At 42.7% G+C, this 20,170-nt stretch overlaps 1 protein-coding gene across 1 annotated transcript in view; it reads right to left on the bottom strand.

The window, feature by feature from the left end:
* The window catches only part of LOC121545210 (gamma-aminobutyric acid receptor subunit gamma-3), a 51,714-nt gene that overhangs the window by 19,689 nt on the left and 11,855 nt on the right, over positions 1 to 20,170 (bottom strand). The window contains 3 exon segments of the mRNA XM_041855683.2: positions 7,515 to 7,556; positions 7,559 to 7,596; positions 9,563 to 9,783. Coding sequence (XP_041711617.2) covers positions 7,515 to 7,556; positions 7,559 to 7,596; positions 9,563 to 9,783 — 301 coding nt within the window.

The raw sequence follows: 20,170 nt of genomic DNA, 5'->3' as shown, positions 1-20,170 counted from the left end.
CGGTCTGGGGCTCCATGCAAGATCTCACCTCATGGGGCATCAATGATCATGAGGAAGGTGAGGGATCAGCCCAGAACTACACGGCAGGACCTGGTCAATGACCTGAAGAGAGCTGGGACCACAGTCTCAAAGAAAACCATTAGTAACACACTACGCCGTCATGGATTAAAATCCTGCAGCGCACGCAAGGTCCCCCCTGCTCAAGCCAGCGCATGTCCAGGCCCGTCTGAAGTTTGCCATTGACCATCTGGATGATCCAGAGGAGGAATGGGAGAAGGTCATGTGGTCTGATGAGACAAAAATAGAGCTTTTTGGTCTAAACTCCACTCGCCGTGTTTGGAGGAAGAAGAAGGATGAGTACAACCCCAAGAACACCATCCCAACCGTGAAGCATGGAGGTGGAAACATCATTCTTTGGGGAAGCTTTTCTGCAAAGGGGACAGGACGACTGCACCGTATTGATGGGAGGATGGATGGGGCCATGTATCGCGAGATCTTGGCCAACAACCTCCTTCCCTCAGTAAGAGCATTGAAGATGGGTCGTGGCTGGGTCTTCCAGCATGACAACGACCCGAAACACACAGCCAGGGCAACTAAGGAGTGGCTCCGTAAGAAGCATCTCAAGGTCCTGGAGTGGCCTAGCCAGTCTCCAGACCTGAACCCAATAGAACATCTTTAGAGGGAGCTGAAAGTCCGTATTGCCCAGCGACAGCCCCGGAACCTGAAGGATCTGGAGAAAATCCCTGCTGCAGTGTGTGCAAACCTGGTCAAGAACTACAGGAAACGTATGATCTCTGTAATTGCAAACAAAGGTTTCTGTACCAAATATTAAGTTCTGCTTTTCTGATGTATCAAATACTTATGTCATGCAATAAAATGCAAATGAATTACTTAAAAATCATACAATGTGATATTCAGGATTTTTGATTTTAGATTCCCGTCTCTCACAGTTGAAGTGTACCTATGATAAAAATTACAGACCTCTACATGCTTTGTAAGTAGGAAAACCTGCAAAATCGGCAGTGTATCAAATCCTTGTTCTCCCCACTGTATGATGTATTTTTGTTCAGTGTAGAATATGTCACTGCCCCGCACACACAGAGCAGCACAGCGCGATTCTTTAGCCACAAAAAAACATTCTAGCCTTTCAACATACTTCTCCCAAGACCTATGATTTTCCTCAACAAACTCCTCAATCTTCCCATACAAAGCCATGATCAGAAAAGGAAAATCCACTTTTATGTTTCCTCACGAATCCTCTTCAAACATTCCAGTCCGGATCCGCCTCGTCGCCAGTACTATGTCCGTGACATAGTGAAAGTACAATCCAATAACGAGGAGCAAGAAAGGTAAGTTTAGGCTATTTACTCCATGGTGCAGGCAATAAACATGAATGCCATGTCGGCAGGTGACTGAACTTTTACACCAATGGGGCGCGCACGCTATATATGGGAACGTTTGTGCACGCTCATACACAAGAGAAACCACATACTCTCCATTAAGATGGTAGGAGTACAATAAGGGCACTGTGGGATTGACTCTTCACTGGTAAAGGTCAGTTATTGACATATCCCACTTTGTACTGTAGGCGACATAGAAACGAGCCATGGTCGACAGCCTTGCCAACCTCCTCTCTCCTCCTCTGCACAGATAATAGCTCGGGTCGAAGCAAAGAGAATGTATAAGGGTCAGATGTCCATGAATCCTTGTATAGCAGCCTATATCCACTGTGCTCTATGTTTGGTTGTCTATAAACACTTCAATGGACAGAAATGACTCATCCCTTATCTGGGATTCTCTTTTTCTCATTAGATTGAGCCACGATGCACTTCCTAATTAAAGGGATAGTTCACCTAAATTACAAAATGTCATTGGTTTCCTTACCCTGTAAGCAGTATATAGACAAGGTATGACATCAATCCATGCTTTGGTTTAGTTTCCCTGGCACTGTTCCCAAATGCTAATGTTTTAGCATTTGTGGCACAAATCCCATTCAAGTCATGGGACCGATATTAGCATTTTTCGCACCTCATGTTCAAATCAAGTGACTTTGCTGAGCTTCACAATACATTTGAGATACTTTGGGATGTTTTGGACGATGTGCGAAAACTGTTTATATCGGTATGACTTGAATGGGAATTGTGCCACAAATGCTAAAATATGAGGTAAACCAAAGCATGTATTGCTGTCATACCTAGACTGCTTACAGGGTAAGAAAACCAATATGTCATTTTGTAATTTGGATGAACTATCCCTTTAAAGATCTGAAAGGTGAGAAAATCCACATTGATTAACTAATAAAACTCATTTAATTAAAAAATATCTGTTTTATTATCACATACACCGGATAGATGCAGCGAAATTAGTGGAGGCGGCTGAGGGGAGGACGGCTCATAATAATGGCTGGAACAGCGCGAAACCATGTGTTTGATACCATTCCACTCCAGACATTACCACAAAACTGTCCTCCCCAATTAAGGTGCCACCAACCTCCTGTGAGTGAAATGTGTTGTTTTACAGGGTCAGCCATAGCAGTACGGCGCCCCTGGAGCAAATTAAGTGCCTTGCTCAAGGACACATCGGCAGATCTTTCACTTTGTCGGCTCAGGTATTCAAACCAGCAATTTTTTGATTACTGGCCCAACGCTCTAACCGCTAGGCTACCTGCTGCCATTATCGCCATGGGAACGCAGCACGCCACATGTCCAATGTTTTTTCCCTGGGGTAAGTGAAAATATCAAACAGCGAGAATCTGTCTGTCGGCTCTGTCACGCCAGTGGGTGGGTGGTGTGGACGAATGGATAGAGTTTTCCCGTTTTACTTAAGTTAACTCTTCAAACCCCTGTTTCAAGGACAGAGAGTAAGCCTATTCTCTATTAAGCATGCTTTTTAAACGAGGACTACGCTTACTCTGTGTCTGGGCAATCAGACCAAGACGTTTATTTACAAAAACAACGACATTCAAAGACATGATAATATGATAGGACTATTTTCTATCTGAAGGTGACAATTGAGGATTACTAAATACTTTTTTTTCCCCACTGTACATAGGCTGTGGATGGAGAAGCAATGGTGGTGCCTTGGAAGGGTGGGGGGAAATGGAGGCGGAATACGTACACTGTGGGGGGGGGATTTATTGTAGACTGAATAGAAGTAAGATCAAGGTCTTTATCTGGGAAACAGCTGGAAATCCATTAGCTTCAGCGCGCATGGCTTTCACATCCTGTTCCCACCAATCCTTACTAAGGGTATAATTTCAATGTACTACTCCACTTATTAATAATGCTTTATATTCACTTCCCATTCTGCCTGAGCTGAATTTTGTCCCATTTTATTGCAGGTGATATACTGTTGTTGTGTAGTTAATGCACTGCCCAGAAAGCCTGGTCCTTTTGAATGTGGCTTTAAAGAAAGGTAGGGAGGTACAGAGTAGCTTTGCATCTAGCTTTCCCATTGGTGACTCACAAATTCTCATGAAAAGCTGTAGACAATCATTCTCTTTCAGGCTACAAACCTACAGTGAGGGAAAAAAGTATTTGATCCCCTGCTGATTTTGTACGTTTGCCCACTGACAAAGAAATGATCAGTCTATAATTTTAATGGTAGGTTTATTTGAACAGTGAGAGACAGAATAACAACAAAAAAATCCAGAAAAACGCATGTCAAAAATGTTATAAATTGATTTTCATTTTAATGAGGGAAATAAGTATTTGACCCCCTCTCAATCAGAAAGATTTCTGGCTCCCAGGTGTCTTTTATACAGGTAGCGAGCTGAGATTAGGAGCACACTCTTAAAGGAAGTGCTCCTAATTTTAGCTTGTTACCTGTATAAAAGACACCTGTCCACAGAAGCAATCAATCAATCAGATTCCAAACTCTCCACCATGGCCAAGACCAAAGAGCTCTCCAAGGATGTCAGGGACAAGATTGTAGACCTACACAAGGCTGGAATGGGCTACAAGACCATCGCCAAGCAGCTTGGTGAGAAGGTGACAACAGTTGGTGTGATTATTCGCAAATGGAAGAAACACAAAAGAACTGTCAATCTCCCTCGGCCTGGGGCTCCATGCAAGATCTCACCTCGTGGAGTTGCAATGATCATGAGAACGGTGAGGAATCATCCCAGAACTACACGGGATGATCTTGTCAATGATCTCAAGGCAGCTGGGACCATAGTCACCAAGAAAACAATTGGTAACACACTACGCCGTGAAGGACTGAAATCCTGCAGCGCCCGCAAGGTCCCCCTGCTCAAGAAAGCACATTTACAGGCCGTCTGAAGTTTGCCAATGAACATCTGAATAATTCAGGGGAGAACTGGGTGAAAGTGCTGTGGTCAGATGAGACCAAAATGGAGCTCTTTGGCATCAACTCAACTCGCCGTGTTTGGAGGAGGAGGAATGCTGCTTATGACCCCAAGAACACCATCCCCACCGTCAAACATGGAGGTGGAAACATTATGCTTTGGGGGTGTTTTTCTGCTAAGGGGACAGGACAACTTCACCGCATCAAAGGGACGATGGACGGGGCCATGTACCGTCAAATCTTGGGTGAGAACCTCTTTCCCTCAGCCAGGGCATTGAAAATGGGTCGTGGATGGGTATTCAAGCATGACAATGACTCAAAACACACGGCCAAGGCAAAAAAGGAGTGGCTAAAAAATCAGCACATTAAGGTCCTGGAGTGGCCTAGCCAGTCTCCAGACCTTAATCCCATAGAAAATCTGTGGAGGGAGCTGAAGGTTCGAGTTGCCAAACGTCAGCATCGAAACCTTAATGACTTGGAGAAGATCTGCAAAGAGGAGGACAAAATCAAATCCCTCCTGAGATGTGTGCAAACCTGGTGGCCAACTACAAGAAACGTCTGACCTCTGTGATTGCCAACAAGGGTTTTGCAACCATGTACTAAGTCATGTTTTGCAGAGGGGTCAAATACTTTTTCCCTCATTAAAATGCAAATAATTTTTTTTAAAATTTGACATGCGTTTTTCTGCATTTTTTTGTTGTTATTCTGTCTCTCACTGTTCAAATAAACCTACCATTAAAATTATAGACTGATCATGTCTTTGTCAGTGGGCAAACGTAAGAGAACAAGCACTTTTTCTACCTCACTGTATATACCATTCAGAGTATCTGCCCATCAAGCCATCAGTTGTATATGCATCGACCTCATACTGTGATAGAATACAAACGGTATAATTTGGATCTAGTACATTGGACCTGTAGTGACCGATGGCGTTCATTGCAGGTACCTCTATAATTTATACAAAAGTGAGTTGTAAGACTACAATACGTGGGTCAGAAGAAAATGCCTGGGATAGCATTTGGTCTGGCTTTTGGTGTCTATTGTGTATCATACTGTGATTGTCTTGTGTATATATAAGACATTGACTGTTGTATATATTAGGGGTATGTGAGTCAAGGGAGATGTACAGTGCCTTCGGAAAGTATTCAGACCCCTTGACTTTTTCCACATTTTGTTACGTTACAAGCCTTATTCTAAAATGGATTAAATAAATAAAAATCCTCAGCAATCTACACACAATAACCCATAATGACAAAGCAAAAACAAATTTTAGCAAATTTATAAAATAAACAAAACGGAAATACCTTATTTACATAAGTATTCAGACCCTTTGCTATGAGACTTGAAATTGAGCTCAAGTGGATCCTGTTTCCATTGATCATCCTTGAGATGTTTCTACAACTTAATTGGAGTCCACCTGTGGTAAACCCAATTGATTGGACATGATTTGGAAAGGCACACACCTGTCTATATAAGGTCCCACAGTTGACAGTGCATGTCAGAGCAAAACCCAAGCTATGAGGTCGAAGGAATTGTCCGTAGAGCTCCGAGACAGGATTGTGTTGAGGCACAGATCTGGGGAAGGGTACCAAAAAATGTCTGCAGCATTGAAGGTCCCCAAGAACACAGTGGCCTCCATCATTCTTAAATGGAAAACGTTTGGAACCACCAAGACTCTTCCTAGAGCTGGCCGCCTGGCCAAATTGAGCAATCGGGGGAGAAGGGCCTTGGTCAGGGAGGTGACCAAGAACCCATTGGTCACTCTGACAGAGCTCTAGGAGTTCCTATGTGGAGATGGGAGAACCTTCCAGAAGGACAACCGTCTCTGCAGCACTCCACCAATCAGGCCTTCATGTTAGAGTGGCCAGACGGAAGCCACTCCTCAGTGACAGGCACATGACAGCCCGCTTGGAGTTTGCCAAAAGGCACCTAAAGACTTTCAGACCATCAGACCATTAGAAACAAGATTGTCTGGTCTGATGAAACCAAGATGTAACTCTTTGGCCTGAATGGCAAGCGTCACGTCTGGAGGAAACCTGGCACCATCCCTATGGTGAAGCATGGTGGTGGCAGCATCATGCTGTGGGGGTGTTTATCAGCGGCAGGGCCTGGGAGACTAGTCAGGATCGAGGCAAAGATGAACAGAGCAAAGTACAGCGAGATCCTTGATGAAAACCTGCTCCAGAGTGCTCAGGACCTCAGACTGGGGCAAAGGTTCACCTTCTAACAGGACAACGACCCTAAGCACACAGCCAAGACTATGCAGGAGTGGCTTTGGGACAAGTCTCTGAATGTCCTTGAGTGGCCCAGCCAGGGCCCAAACTTGGAACCGAGCTAACATCTCTGAAAATAGCTGTGCAGTGACGCTCCCCATCCAACCTGACAGAGCTTGAGAGGATATGCAGAGAAGAATGGGAGAAACTCCCCAAATACAGGTGTGCCAAGCTTGTAGCGTCATACCCAAGAAGACTCAATGCTGTAATTGCTGCCAAAGGTGCTTCAACAAAGTACTGAGTAAAGGGTCTGAATACTTATGTAAATGTGATATTTCTGTTATTCATTTTTAATAAATTAGCTAAAATTCTAAAACCCTGATTTTGCTTTGTCATTATGGGGTAATTGTGTGTAGATTGATGAGGGGAAAAAACGATGTAATCAATTTTAGAATAAGGCTGTAACCTAACAAAATGTGGAAAAAGTTAAGGGGTTAAAAAGTTAAGGGGTCTGAATACTTTCCGAAGGCACTGTACCTGTCCAGAGTTGTTTATTAGGAAATGGAACTGATCTAATTTGCTCATTTTATGAAACAAACAACAATTGTGTCTGTCATTGTTTGTTGGCACTGCCATTGCTGCCTTACCCCCACTTCTTCTCATGTACGCTGACAAACAACCCCGCCATTCCTCCTCCAAGACATCAATCTGGCAACCTAGAACACCATAGAGTTTTGGACCATCTTTTTTGGCTTAATCCTTTATGCATTTAGTCTTAATCATTGTATGTGGAGGCGTTGTGGTACATGCTATGAAATATGCATATTAACTGTAAGTCGCTCTAAGAGGTCTCAAATGACATAATAAAATGTAATGTAAATGTATTTTCATAAATGCATATGGAATATATGATTTCCCCAGATATTTTTTATATGTTTATACAAAATATAGGACATATGAATGGGTGACATTATTGCCTGGCTGTACAATACTCACAGCTAGAGAAGACCAGGGGACAGGAGTGCTCATCCATAGGAAGTTGTGGAGCTGCAGCTGGCACTCTGCATTGATGGTCAACCTACAGCACGAGTCAGAGAGAGGCCGTGAGTGAGCATTGCTGTCGTTACTCACATAGAGTTCAGCTCTGCTCTGAGAGAGCAGTGCTACAACAACAACCACCGCCGCGCTAACCACATACACCACTGGTGATGTGAATGTGTCATTTATTGATGAAGACAGCATAGGGTGTGAAATAAGGGAAGGCTGGCTCTTGATGTTGTTCTCACATACTGCACATGCTGAGAATGAGACAGAGAGCAATAATGCTGCATTTCGCTGCTATGCTGTTTCCTTTTTTGTGTGTGTGTGAAAAGACTGAGCGATTGCAGAGTTAACAAACTGGAACCTTGTTGCATGCCTGTGAGAGACCAAATGGGCCACCTATTACCCTGACATGACTGCCAGTGCCAGGGGGCTAGAGATTGCGGGTCTCTCGGTCGGCCGGCCGGCTGGTCACCTCCGAGTCTGGTGAGCGCTGCAAATTGGTATTTTCCTTGAGTAACAAACTCCGACAGACTAGTTAAGAAAAATGAACGGATGAAGAAATGCTCTTGTCCCGGAGTTATGTAGGTCATCAGACCGAATTCCACCCTATTCGTCTCCTCTTTCTTCTCCTCTCCTCCTCCTCCTCCTCCTCCTCCTCCTCCTCCTCCTCCTCCTCCTCCTCCTCTCGCTCCCCTGATAAAATGTCACTCTTGTTTACGTTGGCTTGACTGAAGTTCACAGTGAAGAGGAATTAATGGGAGCTTAGATGGGAGCTTAGATTCACTCCATTGTTTTAATCAGACCAGGATGCCACTCAAGAATATTTCTAGATCTGCTCAATGATAATGCTGATGAATAATGCTTACTGAAAATGCTAATTAATAATGCAAACTGATATTGTTCACTGATAATGCTCAGTTATAATGCTCAACAATAGTCATCACCAATAAATCGAACCACATTTTATTGGTTGTGTACACATATTTAGCAGATGTTATCACGGGTGTAGCGAAATGCTTATGTTCCTAGCTCCAACAGTGAAGTAATACCTGACAATACAAAACAATACACACAAATCAAAAAACTCTAAAGAAAGGAATTAAGAAATATATAAATATTAGAATGAGCAATGTCAGAGTCCGGAATATAAATATATATATATATATGTATATGATGGTGTGTATAGACATTATGGGCAGTATATGATGCTAACTAATAATGCTCAGTGATAATGCTCAATAATAATGTTCAGTGATAATACTCATATACTGCATAAAGCTAAACGATAATGCTCAAAGATAATACTAACCGATAACCTCACTGAGAATGGCTGATAATGGCGGATCTTGTATGATTCCGCCTTGTGGAGCCAGCCAGGTCAGTGCTGGCAATAATTAACTTGCCCACACATTCTTATCCTTTCTCCTGTGCTTTGCCTGTTGCCAAGGGGAATGCCTCACTCAGTGATGCAAACAGCAGGGTGATGTCTCTCTTTTCTCAGCGGAGGTGAGTCCACGGTTGAAAACGTTACAAAAAAGGACTGAAAGGATGACATTTATACCCTAAAAAGCATGATCTCCCTAAGACAGTATACTACAGTGTAAAGTGAATGTACCAAGTGTGCTAACCCACATAGCAGAGCAGTGAAAAAAGAGACAAAACAACATTCGTCTTATCGTAGAGTAGACAGATGTTTATTTTTGTGTATTGGTGTAGCATCAGTATGTGGCAGAGACGTCAGTTGTGTTTGTGCCACTTTCTTACACTGTGTTGAACTCTACCTGAATTCTGAGGAAGTTGGAATATTCTAGATGTAATCTTCAGTGCAAAGACAGGTAGTAATGACACTATTTTCATTCATATTGACTATTTTTCTTTCCTTGAAAAAGGAAAACCCAATGTTTGCTACGCTGTAATCTCTGAACTAAGACGGAACGATAATCGGCTGTTCAAAACAACAATGTCTGTGATATCAGATAAAGAAAAGCCATTTATTTTACCTCAGCGTGTATAATATCTTCCCATCGTTCCAAATACGCAGAAGCTGATTGGGCATCGTAATCCAATGAGAGTCTGCGTTCTTGGAGTTTCTGAAGATGGTGTCAGGGACCCAGATCATTCCCACCATGTTGCTGTTGAGCGTCAGGATCTTCATGGTGCTGTTGTATTGCAGACGGCTGTCAATCCACGTCTGTGCAAAAATGATGTCAATTTGGTATTCCTGTAACATAACAGAAAAAACGTACCTTTAATTTACATATATTATACATATTTCATGTATTATTACATTTTTTATGATACATTTTGGTCCCAACTCTGTATCACAGTCATGCTATATATTTAACTTATTATTAAAATGTTTTCCTTAAGAGAGAAGCTGCACATCTGCGGTGTTGATGGTCTACCCGAACATAGAGACAGGACGAGACAAGACCTTTATCCTCTTAGACAAAGCATACCATAAATGATTCTATGATAAGAGAAGCATCAATTATAAATTGCCTTAACATTTAAAAGTGCGCAAAAAATTTGAAGTATTTTTTATGTTGACGTCCCCAGAGACCGCATCTTGATTCTGACGGGTGACCTTTTGGAAACTTTTACAGGCACAGGGGACCTGACTTTAATACAGCACTAATTAGAGTGTGATGGGCGCAGCACGACTGTAGCTGTTACCGTGACCTTAAGGAGTAAAAGGACAGTCAATCACACAATACGTCAGTCTATTGAGTCTATTACTCAAGGCTTCCATGCAATAGGCACTGTAATATATAAGGACCTGTTTGGCTCAGTTGGTAGAGCATAGCGCATAGCGCAGGTTTATGGGTTTGATTCCCGCTGGGGTAACCCTAAGAAAAATGCATGCATGACTGCAAGTTGCTTTGGAAAACAGCATCTGCTAAACGGCATACATTAATGTATGAGAAATAAAGTGAAACGGCTTGATCAGACAAACTAGTATCACAGATAAGATACATAATTTACCTACTGATGACTACATTTGAATTAATAATGCTGATATAAAATTTGACTATGTTATTTCACCCATGGGTTTTTCACTAGCTAAGTTATCAAGATGAATGTGATACGAAATCAGTGATAATCTCTAAGGCAATCTAAAAACCCTAAATACCCAGTATGCATTTATTCCGCTCTCTCCCCCTCTAACAGTCTCTGTGTGGTCCTGTAATACCCTTTAAATGTATGATGAAGGTGTGTTTATATAAATATTAATAGATATTTTCCTCATAATTAGTTTCACTTCAGTAAATTAATTACAACCTTAAGACTGCAATGACATTTCATAGTCTTGACAAAACGGTAAAACAAGAAAATGACTTGATTCCTAAACTATTTGTTAGACCTGGCTTCCTTACATCATGAGGGTGTGTACAGTAGACTGCTACGTCATCAGACAGTAATTCAGGGTATCTTTTATTTATGTAACCTTTACGTACACAGCGAAGTCACACTGAGATCCATGTCTCTTTTACAAGGGTTAGTGCTATCTGGAATCCTTCGGACGTCCCTACCTTAAACCCTAACCTTTTTTTATTTTTTATTTATTTCACCTTTATTTAACCAGGTAAGCCAGTTGAGAACAAGTTCTCATTTACAACTGCGACCTGGCCAAGATAAAGCAAAGCAGTGCGATAAAAACAACAACACAGAGTTACATATGGGGTAAAACAAAACATAAAGTCAAAAATACAACAGAAAAAAATATATACAATGTGTGCAAATGTAGCAAGTTATGGAGGTAAGGCAATAAATAGGCTATAGTGCAAAATAATTACAATTAGTATGAACACTGGAATGATAGATGTGCAAGAGATGATGTGCAAAATAAAGATACTGGGGTACAAATGAGCAAAATAAATAACAATATAGGGATGAGGTAGTTGGGCGGGCTAATTTCAGATGGGCTGTGTACAGGTGCAGTGATCGGTAAGGTGCTCTGACAACTGATGCTTAAAGTTAGTGACGGAGATAAGTGTCTCCAGCTTCAGAGATTTTTGCAATTTGTTCCAGTCATTGGCAGCAGAGAACTGGAAGGAATGGCGGCCAAAGGAGGTGTTGGCTTTGGGGATGACCAGTGAGATATACCTGCTGGAGCGCATACTACGGGTGGGTGTTGCTATGGTGACCAATGAGCTAAGATAAGGCGGGGATTTGCCTAGCAGTGATTTATAGATGGCCTGGAGCCAGTGGGTTTGGCAACGAATATGTAGTGAGGACCAGCCAACAAGAGCGTACAGGTCACAGTGGTGGGTAGTATATGGGGCTTTGGAGACAAACGGATGGCACTGTGATAGACTACATCCAATTTGCTGAGTAGATTGTTGGAGGCTATTTTGTAAATGACATCGCCGAAGTCAAGGATCGGTAGGATAGTCAGTTTTACGAGGGCATGTTTGGCAGCATGAGTGAAGGAGGCTTTGTTGCGAAATAGGAAACCGATTCTAGATTTAACTTTGGATTGGAGATTCTTAATGTGAGTCTGGAAGGAGAGTTTACAGTCTAACTAGACACCTAGGTATTTGTAGTTGTCCACATACTCTAGGTCAGACCCGTCGAGAGTAGTGATTCTAGTCGGGTGCAAGCAGCGTTCGGTTGAAGAGTATGCATTTAGTTTTATTAGTGTTTAAGAGCAGTTGGAGGCTACTGAAGGAGTGTTGTATGGCATTGAAGCTCGTTTGGAGGTTTGTTAACACAGTGTCCAATGAAGGGCCAGATGTATACAAAATGGTGTCGTCTGCGTAGAGGTGGATCTGAGAGTCACCAGCAGCAAGAGCGACATCATTGATATACATGGAGAAAAGAGTCGGCCCAAGAATTGAACCCTGTGGCACCCCCATAGAGACTGCCATAGGTCCAGACAACAGGCCCTCCGATTTGATACATTGAACTCTATCTGAGAAGTAGTTGGTGAACCAGGCGAGGCAGTCATTTGAGAAACCAAGGCTATTTAGTCTGCCAATAAGAATGCGGTGGTTGACAGAGTCGAAAGCCTTGGCCAGGTCGATGAAGACGGCTGCACAGTACTGTCTATTATCGATCGCGGTTATAATATTGTTTAGGACCTTGAGCGTGGCTGAAGTGCACCCATGACCAGCTCGAAACCGGATAGCATAGCGGAGAAGGTACGGTGGGATTCGAAATGGTCGGTGATCTGTTTGTTAACTTGGCTTTCAAAAACTTTCGAAAGGCAGGGCAGGATGGATATGGGTCTGTAACAGTTTGGATCTAGAGTGTCACCCCCTTTGAAGAGGGGGATGACCGCGGCAGCTTTCCAATCTCTGGGGATCTCAGACGTTACGAAAGAGAGGTTGAACAGGCTAGTAAATAGGGGTTGCGACAATTTCGGCGGCTAGTTTTAGAAAGAAAGGGTCCAGATTGTCTAGCCCAGATGATTTGTAGGGGTCCATATTTTGCAGCTCTTTCAGAACATCAGCTGTCTGGATTTGTGTGAAGGAGAAGTGGGGGAGGCATGGGCAAGTTGCTGCGGAGGGTGCAGAGCTGGTGGCCGGGGTAGTGGTAGCCAGGTGGAAAGCATGGCCAGCCGTAGCAAAATGCTTGTTGAAATTCTCGATTATTGTAGATTTATCGGTGGTGATAGTGTTTCCTAGCCTCAGTGCAGTGGGCAGCTGGGAGGAAGTGCTCTTATTCTCCATGGACTTTACAGTGTCCCAAAACTTTTTGGAGTTAGTGCAACAGGATGCAAATTTCTGTTTGAAAAAGTTAGCCTTTGCTTTCCTAACTGCTTGTGTATATTGGTTCCTAACTTCCCTGAAAAGTTGCATATCGCGGGGGCTATTTGATGCTAATGCAGTATGCCACAGGATGTTTTTGTGCTGGTCAAGGGCAGTCAAGTCTGAGCAGAACCAGGGGCTATATCTGTTCTTAGTTCTGTATTTTTTGAATGGGGCATGTTTATTTAAGATTGAGAGGAAATTACTTTTAAAGAACAACCAGGCATCCTCTACTGACGGAATGAGATCTATATCCATCCAGGATACCTGGGCCAGGTCAATTAGGAAGGCCTGCTCGCTGAAGTGTTTTTGGGAGCGTTTGACAGTGATGAGGGGTGGTCGTTTGACCGCGGACCTGTTATGGACGCAGGCAATAAGGCAGTGATCGCTGAGATCCTGGTTGAAGACAGCGGAGGTGTATTTAGAGGGTAAGTTAGTCAGGATGATATCTATGAGGGTACCCATGTTTACGGATTTAGGGTTGTACCTGGTAGGTTCGTTGATAATTTGTGTGAGATTGAGGGCATCTAGTTTAGATTGTAGGATGGCCGGGGTGTTAAGCATATCCCAATTTAGGTCTCCAAGCAGTACGAACTCTGAGGATAGATGGGGGGCAATCAATTCACATATGGTGTCCAGGGCACAGCTGGGGGCTGAGGGGGGTCTGTAGCAAGCGGCAACAGTGAGAGATTTATTTCTGGAAAGGTGGATTTTTAGAAGTAGAAGCTCAAACTGTTTGGGCACAGACCTGGATAGTATGATAGAGCTCTGCAGGCCATCTCTACAGTAGATTGCAACTCCACCCCCTTTGGCAGTTCTATCTAGACGGAAAATGTTATAGTTGGGGATGGACATTTCAGAATTTTTGGTGGCCTTCCTAAGCCAGGATTCAGACACTGCTAGAACATCAGGGTTGGTGGAGTGTGCTAACGCAGTGAATAACTCAAACTTAGGGAGGAGGCTTCTGATATTTACGTGCAGAAAACCAAGGCTTTTACGGTTACAGAAGTCAACAAATGATAGCTCCTGGGGAGTAGGAGTGATACTGGGGGCTGCAGGGCCTGGGTTAGCCTCTACATCACCAGAAGAACAGAGGAGTACTAGAATAAGGATATGACTAAAGGCTTTAAGAACTGGTATTCTAGTGCGTTGGGTACATAGAATAAAGGGGGCAGTTCTCCGGGCGTTGTAGAAAAGATTCAGGGCATTATGTACAGAAAAGGATATGGAAGGATATAAGTACAGTTGAGGTAAACCTAAGCGTTGAGTAACAATGAAAGAGATAGCATCACTGGAGGCACCGATTGAGCCGGTCTCGGCGTGTATGGGGGGTGGAACAAAGGAACTATTTGAGGCAGTTTGAGAGGGACTTGGGGTTCTACAGTGAAATTGTATAATAAGAACTAACCCAAACAGCAATAGGCAAGGCATATTGACATGGGAGAGAGGCATAAAGCAATCACAGGTGTTATTAGAGAGAGCTAAGACAACAACTGGTAATAGCGATAAAGTTTGGGCTGAGGCTAAACAGAATAAACAGGACAGGGTACCGTGTAAAGGAACAGTCCAGCAGGCATCAGCTGTGCAGCTGAGTGATCATAAGGTCCAGTGAACAGCAATATGTGAGCCCGAGAGCAGTTCAAATTGGTGCTTCAGCACAGCTAGCAGGGAGCACAGTTGTAGTTTGCGTGTGATGGATCTTCGTGGTCGTCGCAACGGGAAGCCTGTTGAAACCACATCAGACGATTTCGTCGGCAAACCAGTCGTGTTGGATCGGCGGGGCTCAGTGTCAACACTAGGAGGTCCTGTCCGGTTGACAGAGAGGTAGATAGCCGGGAGATGGGCCTGAGGCTAGCTCAAGGCTAACTGGTGCTTGCTATGGGGCAATGGTAATTAGCCAACAACAGGTTGCAGCTAGCTGGTTGCGATGATCCGGCGCTAGGGTCCAGTGATTCCGGCAGAAAGTCCGATATGCTCTGGGTCGATAGCATGCTGTGCAGACTGGCCGACGAATTGTCCAGGCTAGAGCTAGAGCTGGCTGGTGGATAGTGTAGGCCACGGACAATGGTGAAGACGCTAACGGTGACTAATAGCAAGTAGCAATTCAGTTGCAGCTACACTAGTTTCAGCTTAAGGTTCTTGATGAAAGTTATAAAGAAATAATAGAATCCTTTCCACGTTGGGTGAGGCGGGTTGCAGGAAAGTATATTTAGTTAAAGAATGAAAAGTAAAATTGAGAAATATATACAAAATAGACAAAAAAAACAAGAAACTGGATATTTACACTAGGACACATAATAAAACCATGACCGCACTGCTACGCCACCTTAACCCCTAGCATTACCCTAACCCTTACCTTAACCATTTAAAATGTAAACTTCAAAGTGGTGATGTCAGAGTTGGATGTCCCAAGGATCCTGGATAGCAAGGACCCTTTTACAAGTGAACCCAGAACAATACAAAATGCACACATTAGGGGAAGAGCTAATCAATTCAGGCATGTGCACTCATCATGAGTCACTCAGCACTCATCATGAGTAGCCATGGTCTCTAATTAAGGTCTTAACATGCCCATAGGGGACTACGTTTTCCAAATTCAGTCTACCCTGGAGTCCATTCCATCTCTACAGTAAATGTAAAGACTTTAGAAAAAACCTTATTATCTACCTCAGATGAGGGCCATAAGCAGCGGGATATGAATAGGATATGATTACTACTGTTAAAACCAGCACTCTGGCGATAATATTTGGTTATAAAATACACGCTGTGCTCAAACAGCTTATCAATGTAGGGATGGAAAAACCACATCCTCTTTACTCGTTCTGTGTCATTAACTATTATGGAAATCGTTACGAAAGTATGAAAAATGTATGCACTCACTAACTGTAAGTCGCTCTGGATAAGAGCGTCTGCTAAATGACTAAAATGTCAATGTCTAAATGAAAGCTCATACCCACGCTTTTAATTGCTGACTCGAGAAAAGGGCAAAGCAAAAGTCTTACCGCGATGAATGTGAGTTCAAATTAAACATGTAAAAATAGGTAACTTATGAATGTATCTTGGCTTCTCTGTCGGTCGTTACAAGGCTAAGAATTACTCCCACAGCGCAACTTCCAGGTAAACATTTAGCACCCCTCATGAATTTAAAGTCCAACAGCAGGCACTAAAATGAGCATGTCAAATGCCACATTATGAAAGGTCAAGTGAGAAAAAACGATGCTCCAAGGAATTACAGCATTACAGTACAATGCTACGATCTGGAAATCCACAATATCAACCCATTAGAAGTACTCACAGCCTTGTGTATGATTCATTACACTTGCTTCAACACATTGTTCTGTTCTACATTGTTTATTTAGCCTTGTCCCGGATCTGTTTGTGATCTTGCCAACTCCATTGCTGTCATTGTCAAGCCAAACCTTAATTTTTTTTAGAAAGGCCTACAGTGAGAGACCAAAAGGTCAGTCTTGTGTAAAATGTTGGCCAACAATGGGCAGCTTGCTTGTAGAGAGCTTTGAACTTTTGCATGTTGTGTATGCCTGGCCGTGGATTCTGCTACGGGTAGCCCCGTTGCCTTGGACACAGAGTGAGCCTCCCTGATATAGCCTAAAAATAGCAATTCCTTTCGCAGAAAATTGTGAAGATGTCCCTTCAAACAAAATGAGTCAATAATTCAGTGAGTACATCAAGTAACCAGTGTCATTAAACCAGTGTCATTGTGGCAGAAATCTACAATCCAGAAACTCAGAATGTGTGGATACCTGGAGAATCTGTGAAAACAATTGTTGAAAACAAGACAATGAAAACATTTAGAAATGTCTCACGTTTTTTCTTCTTCTGATATATACTGTACTATAGTAATGGTATTGGATTAGTCCAAGGGAGCCATTGCGTTCCAGTGTTAGCTAACTATTAATACATTTTTTACACTAATTGTAACTGTAAATCCTAGCTGACAGCTGTCAAAAACTGTATGTGTATGGATATTAGATACCAAAGCTAATGGAATCCAACACACAAAATATTTCCTATGCTCATTGCTCTCTCTCCTTCCAATTATTAGGAAGGAGAGATACGATCTGGGCCTGTAGCCTTCATATAATCCTGTAGTCCCATATAATCCTGTAGCGATCTATTGGAATCTGGAGGAGGGTAGACAAAGTCTAAAGTTCTAAAGTTCATACTAGCACACCACATAGAATACACACCACATTATGGATATTAGCGGTTAAAAGCGTTGGGCCAGTAACTGAAAGGTCGCAGGTTCGAATCCCGGAGCCGACTAGGTGAACAATGTGCCATTGAGCAAGGCACTTCACCCTTATGCTACTGTAAGTCACTCTGGATAAGAGCGTCTGCTAAATGACTAAAATGTCAATGTAAGTGGTATAGGACAATAACACCATGCTCCGCCCTGTATGGGTATAGTATGGATATTGAGACTGGAGGTTAGACAGAGTGCTTAATAGGATGAGTTCTCTGTTGGTAAAGTAAACACTACCCACTGATCCACTGTTGTTCCCCTGAGACCTGGTGTCACATCTTAGACGTACTCCCTTTTAAACATGGCGTCATCAAACATCTCTCGTCCTCTCTGTGGGGCGGCTCCTCACTAGCTAGCATTATGTAACCCATTGTTATCTAGGCTAGACGTTTTGGCAGACTCTATCTATTTTCATTCTGAGGAGACCAAACAACCAGACAGGTTCTGAATAACTTATTTTTGTGTTTATTGACGCTAATCCTGTGGAACATAAAAAGAACAATGTCCTGTAGAAGTGATTTTGTCTTTCTGGGTTGATGATATTAGCTCGGATTGATCTTGATTCCTCATATTAACACAATCTGTTTTCACTCTGCGAAAATGCACCAAATAACATCATAGATCCATCATTTTTCAATGGCACCACATGAAGCACTGTAGCATGGAGAGATCTCATGGAGAGAGTCATTATCTTTAACTGATGGACTGTTGGCCGAGATTACTGTGGCATAGTGTCCTCTTTTGGTCGGCTAATTCGACTTGCTATCTTTTCTGCATAGCACCAGCAACGATGACCACCGCACTCTGAGTTAATGGTGCTTAATCAGACATGCTCCCGTCACATTCTGTCCTAGATTAATATCCGCTTCAGTGACGTTGACTCATCCGAACACTCAGTACCGTTGGTGTAAATAAACCCTAACCATTCCCCGATTGCAAAAATACTCTCCTTCTCTTTAGATCACTAACAATGCCCATGGAACATCATGTCTGGGTGACTACATACTAGGTTTATATATATGGCTTAAACAGAAACAATTATAGTAGAGTACATGAACATAGAACATCATGTCTGAGTGAGTAGCCTTCATTGACTATATAAACCCAATATATATTATTGTACATTATCAATATGGATGGGTATTACACAAAGTTCCCATTTATAAAAAAAATAAGATCATTAGCTATCACTAGCTATGTTCATAAAACATCATGCCTGGGTGAGTCCATTGACTACTAACCCTACTGTATATGAACATGTAACAATTATAGTACATGATCAATATGGATGCCCTGTTCCATACAACCCATCGACTTGACCTGCCGCTTCGTCTTCCAGAAACAGAGTTCTGATGATCTAAATGCGTTAAATGGACATTCAAGACATGGGAGATTACTCCACAGTTCACAGAGTGATGCTCAGTGTGCACTGAAGTGTGACGGGGGTTTGCAGCCAAGCCGAGCTGAAGAAATCTGTTGTTTTCTTTTCCTCCTGGCTTTGTAATGTTGCCAGGACAAACAGTTACAGGGGCGGGGCTAAGGGAGGGTGTTGGATGCTCCTATAGGCTATCGTAGTCTAGCCAAAGTCACATTGTGGTGGAGATCTGTGTTACTCACCAATCACTGTGTATCTGAAATAATCTGGTAAAAATACAAGGTGGGGTGAACATCATTCAGTAATGTGATGGTCTGGTGACTCACTAGTAGGTGTAGCTGTTGATTCTAAACAGAAATGGCTGTTGCCCGGACTGAAGGGTACAACAATGAAACATAACAGCACACTACACTACCTATGAAGTTGATTACTTAACATAGGGACATTACATATAAGATTGACTAAGTAAGTAAGCAATAAGGCTTAAGAACCCTGATGTATATCATGAATAACACACTAAGGGTTGTTCTTACCACAATGGGAGCCAGAGTTGTATTACACCATCATATGTATTCAATATTCATTATGCTCTCACTAGTCCCATATAATCCTGTAGCAATCTATTGGAATCTGGAGGAAGTCTAAAGTTCTAAAAGTTCATACTAGCACACCACATAGAATACACACCACATTATGGATATTAGCGGTTAAAAGCATTGGGCCAGTAACTGAAAGGTCGCAGGTTCGAATCCCGGAGCCGACTAGGTGAACAATCTGTCGATGTGCCCTTGAGCAAGGCACTTCACCCTTATGCTACTATAAGTATTATAATGCAAGGCCCGACTGAGAAAACACTTAAAGTTTAGTCATGTACCATTGAGTCATTGACATTTGAGTCATTTACACATTTGAGTCATTTACATTTGAGTCATTTACATACAGAGCATACTGATACAGTTACTACAGTATAACCAGTTGTCTGAGCACTGTGACCACAGGCTCTATTTCTCATTCCATCACCCACACATCCCACTTCACCACCAGATACAACTGCTTTCCTGTCTGTGCAGCCCAGCTCACAGGGGATATGAAGGATGATGGAATGTGTATCTTGCCTTAACTCTCTTGGCCCACAGTTGACCTTTTTTCAAGCAGCACAGAAAAACGAAGTAATCAAATTATGCTCATGATAATTAGGAGAGAGAGAGAGAGAGAG

Source organism: Coregonus clupeaformis, chromosome 29 (genome assembly GCF_020615455.1).
Source record: "Coregonus clupeaformis isolate EN_2021a chromosome 29, ASM2061545v1, whole genome shotgun sequence".
NCBI classification, from domain to species: domain Eukaryota; kingdom Metazoa; phylum Chordata; class Actinopteri; order Salmoniformes; family Salmonidae; genus Coregonus; species Coregonus clupeaformis.
Note: the sequence above shows the minus strand (reverse complement) of the source record. Positions and strands in the feature narration are given on the sequence as shown.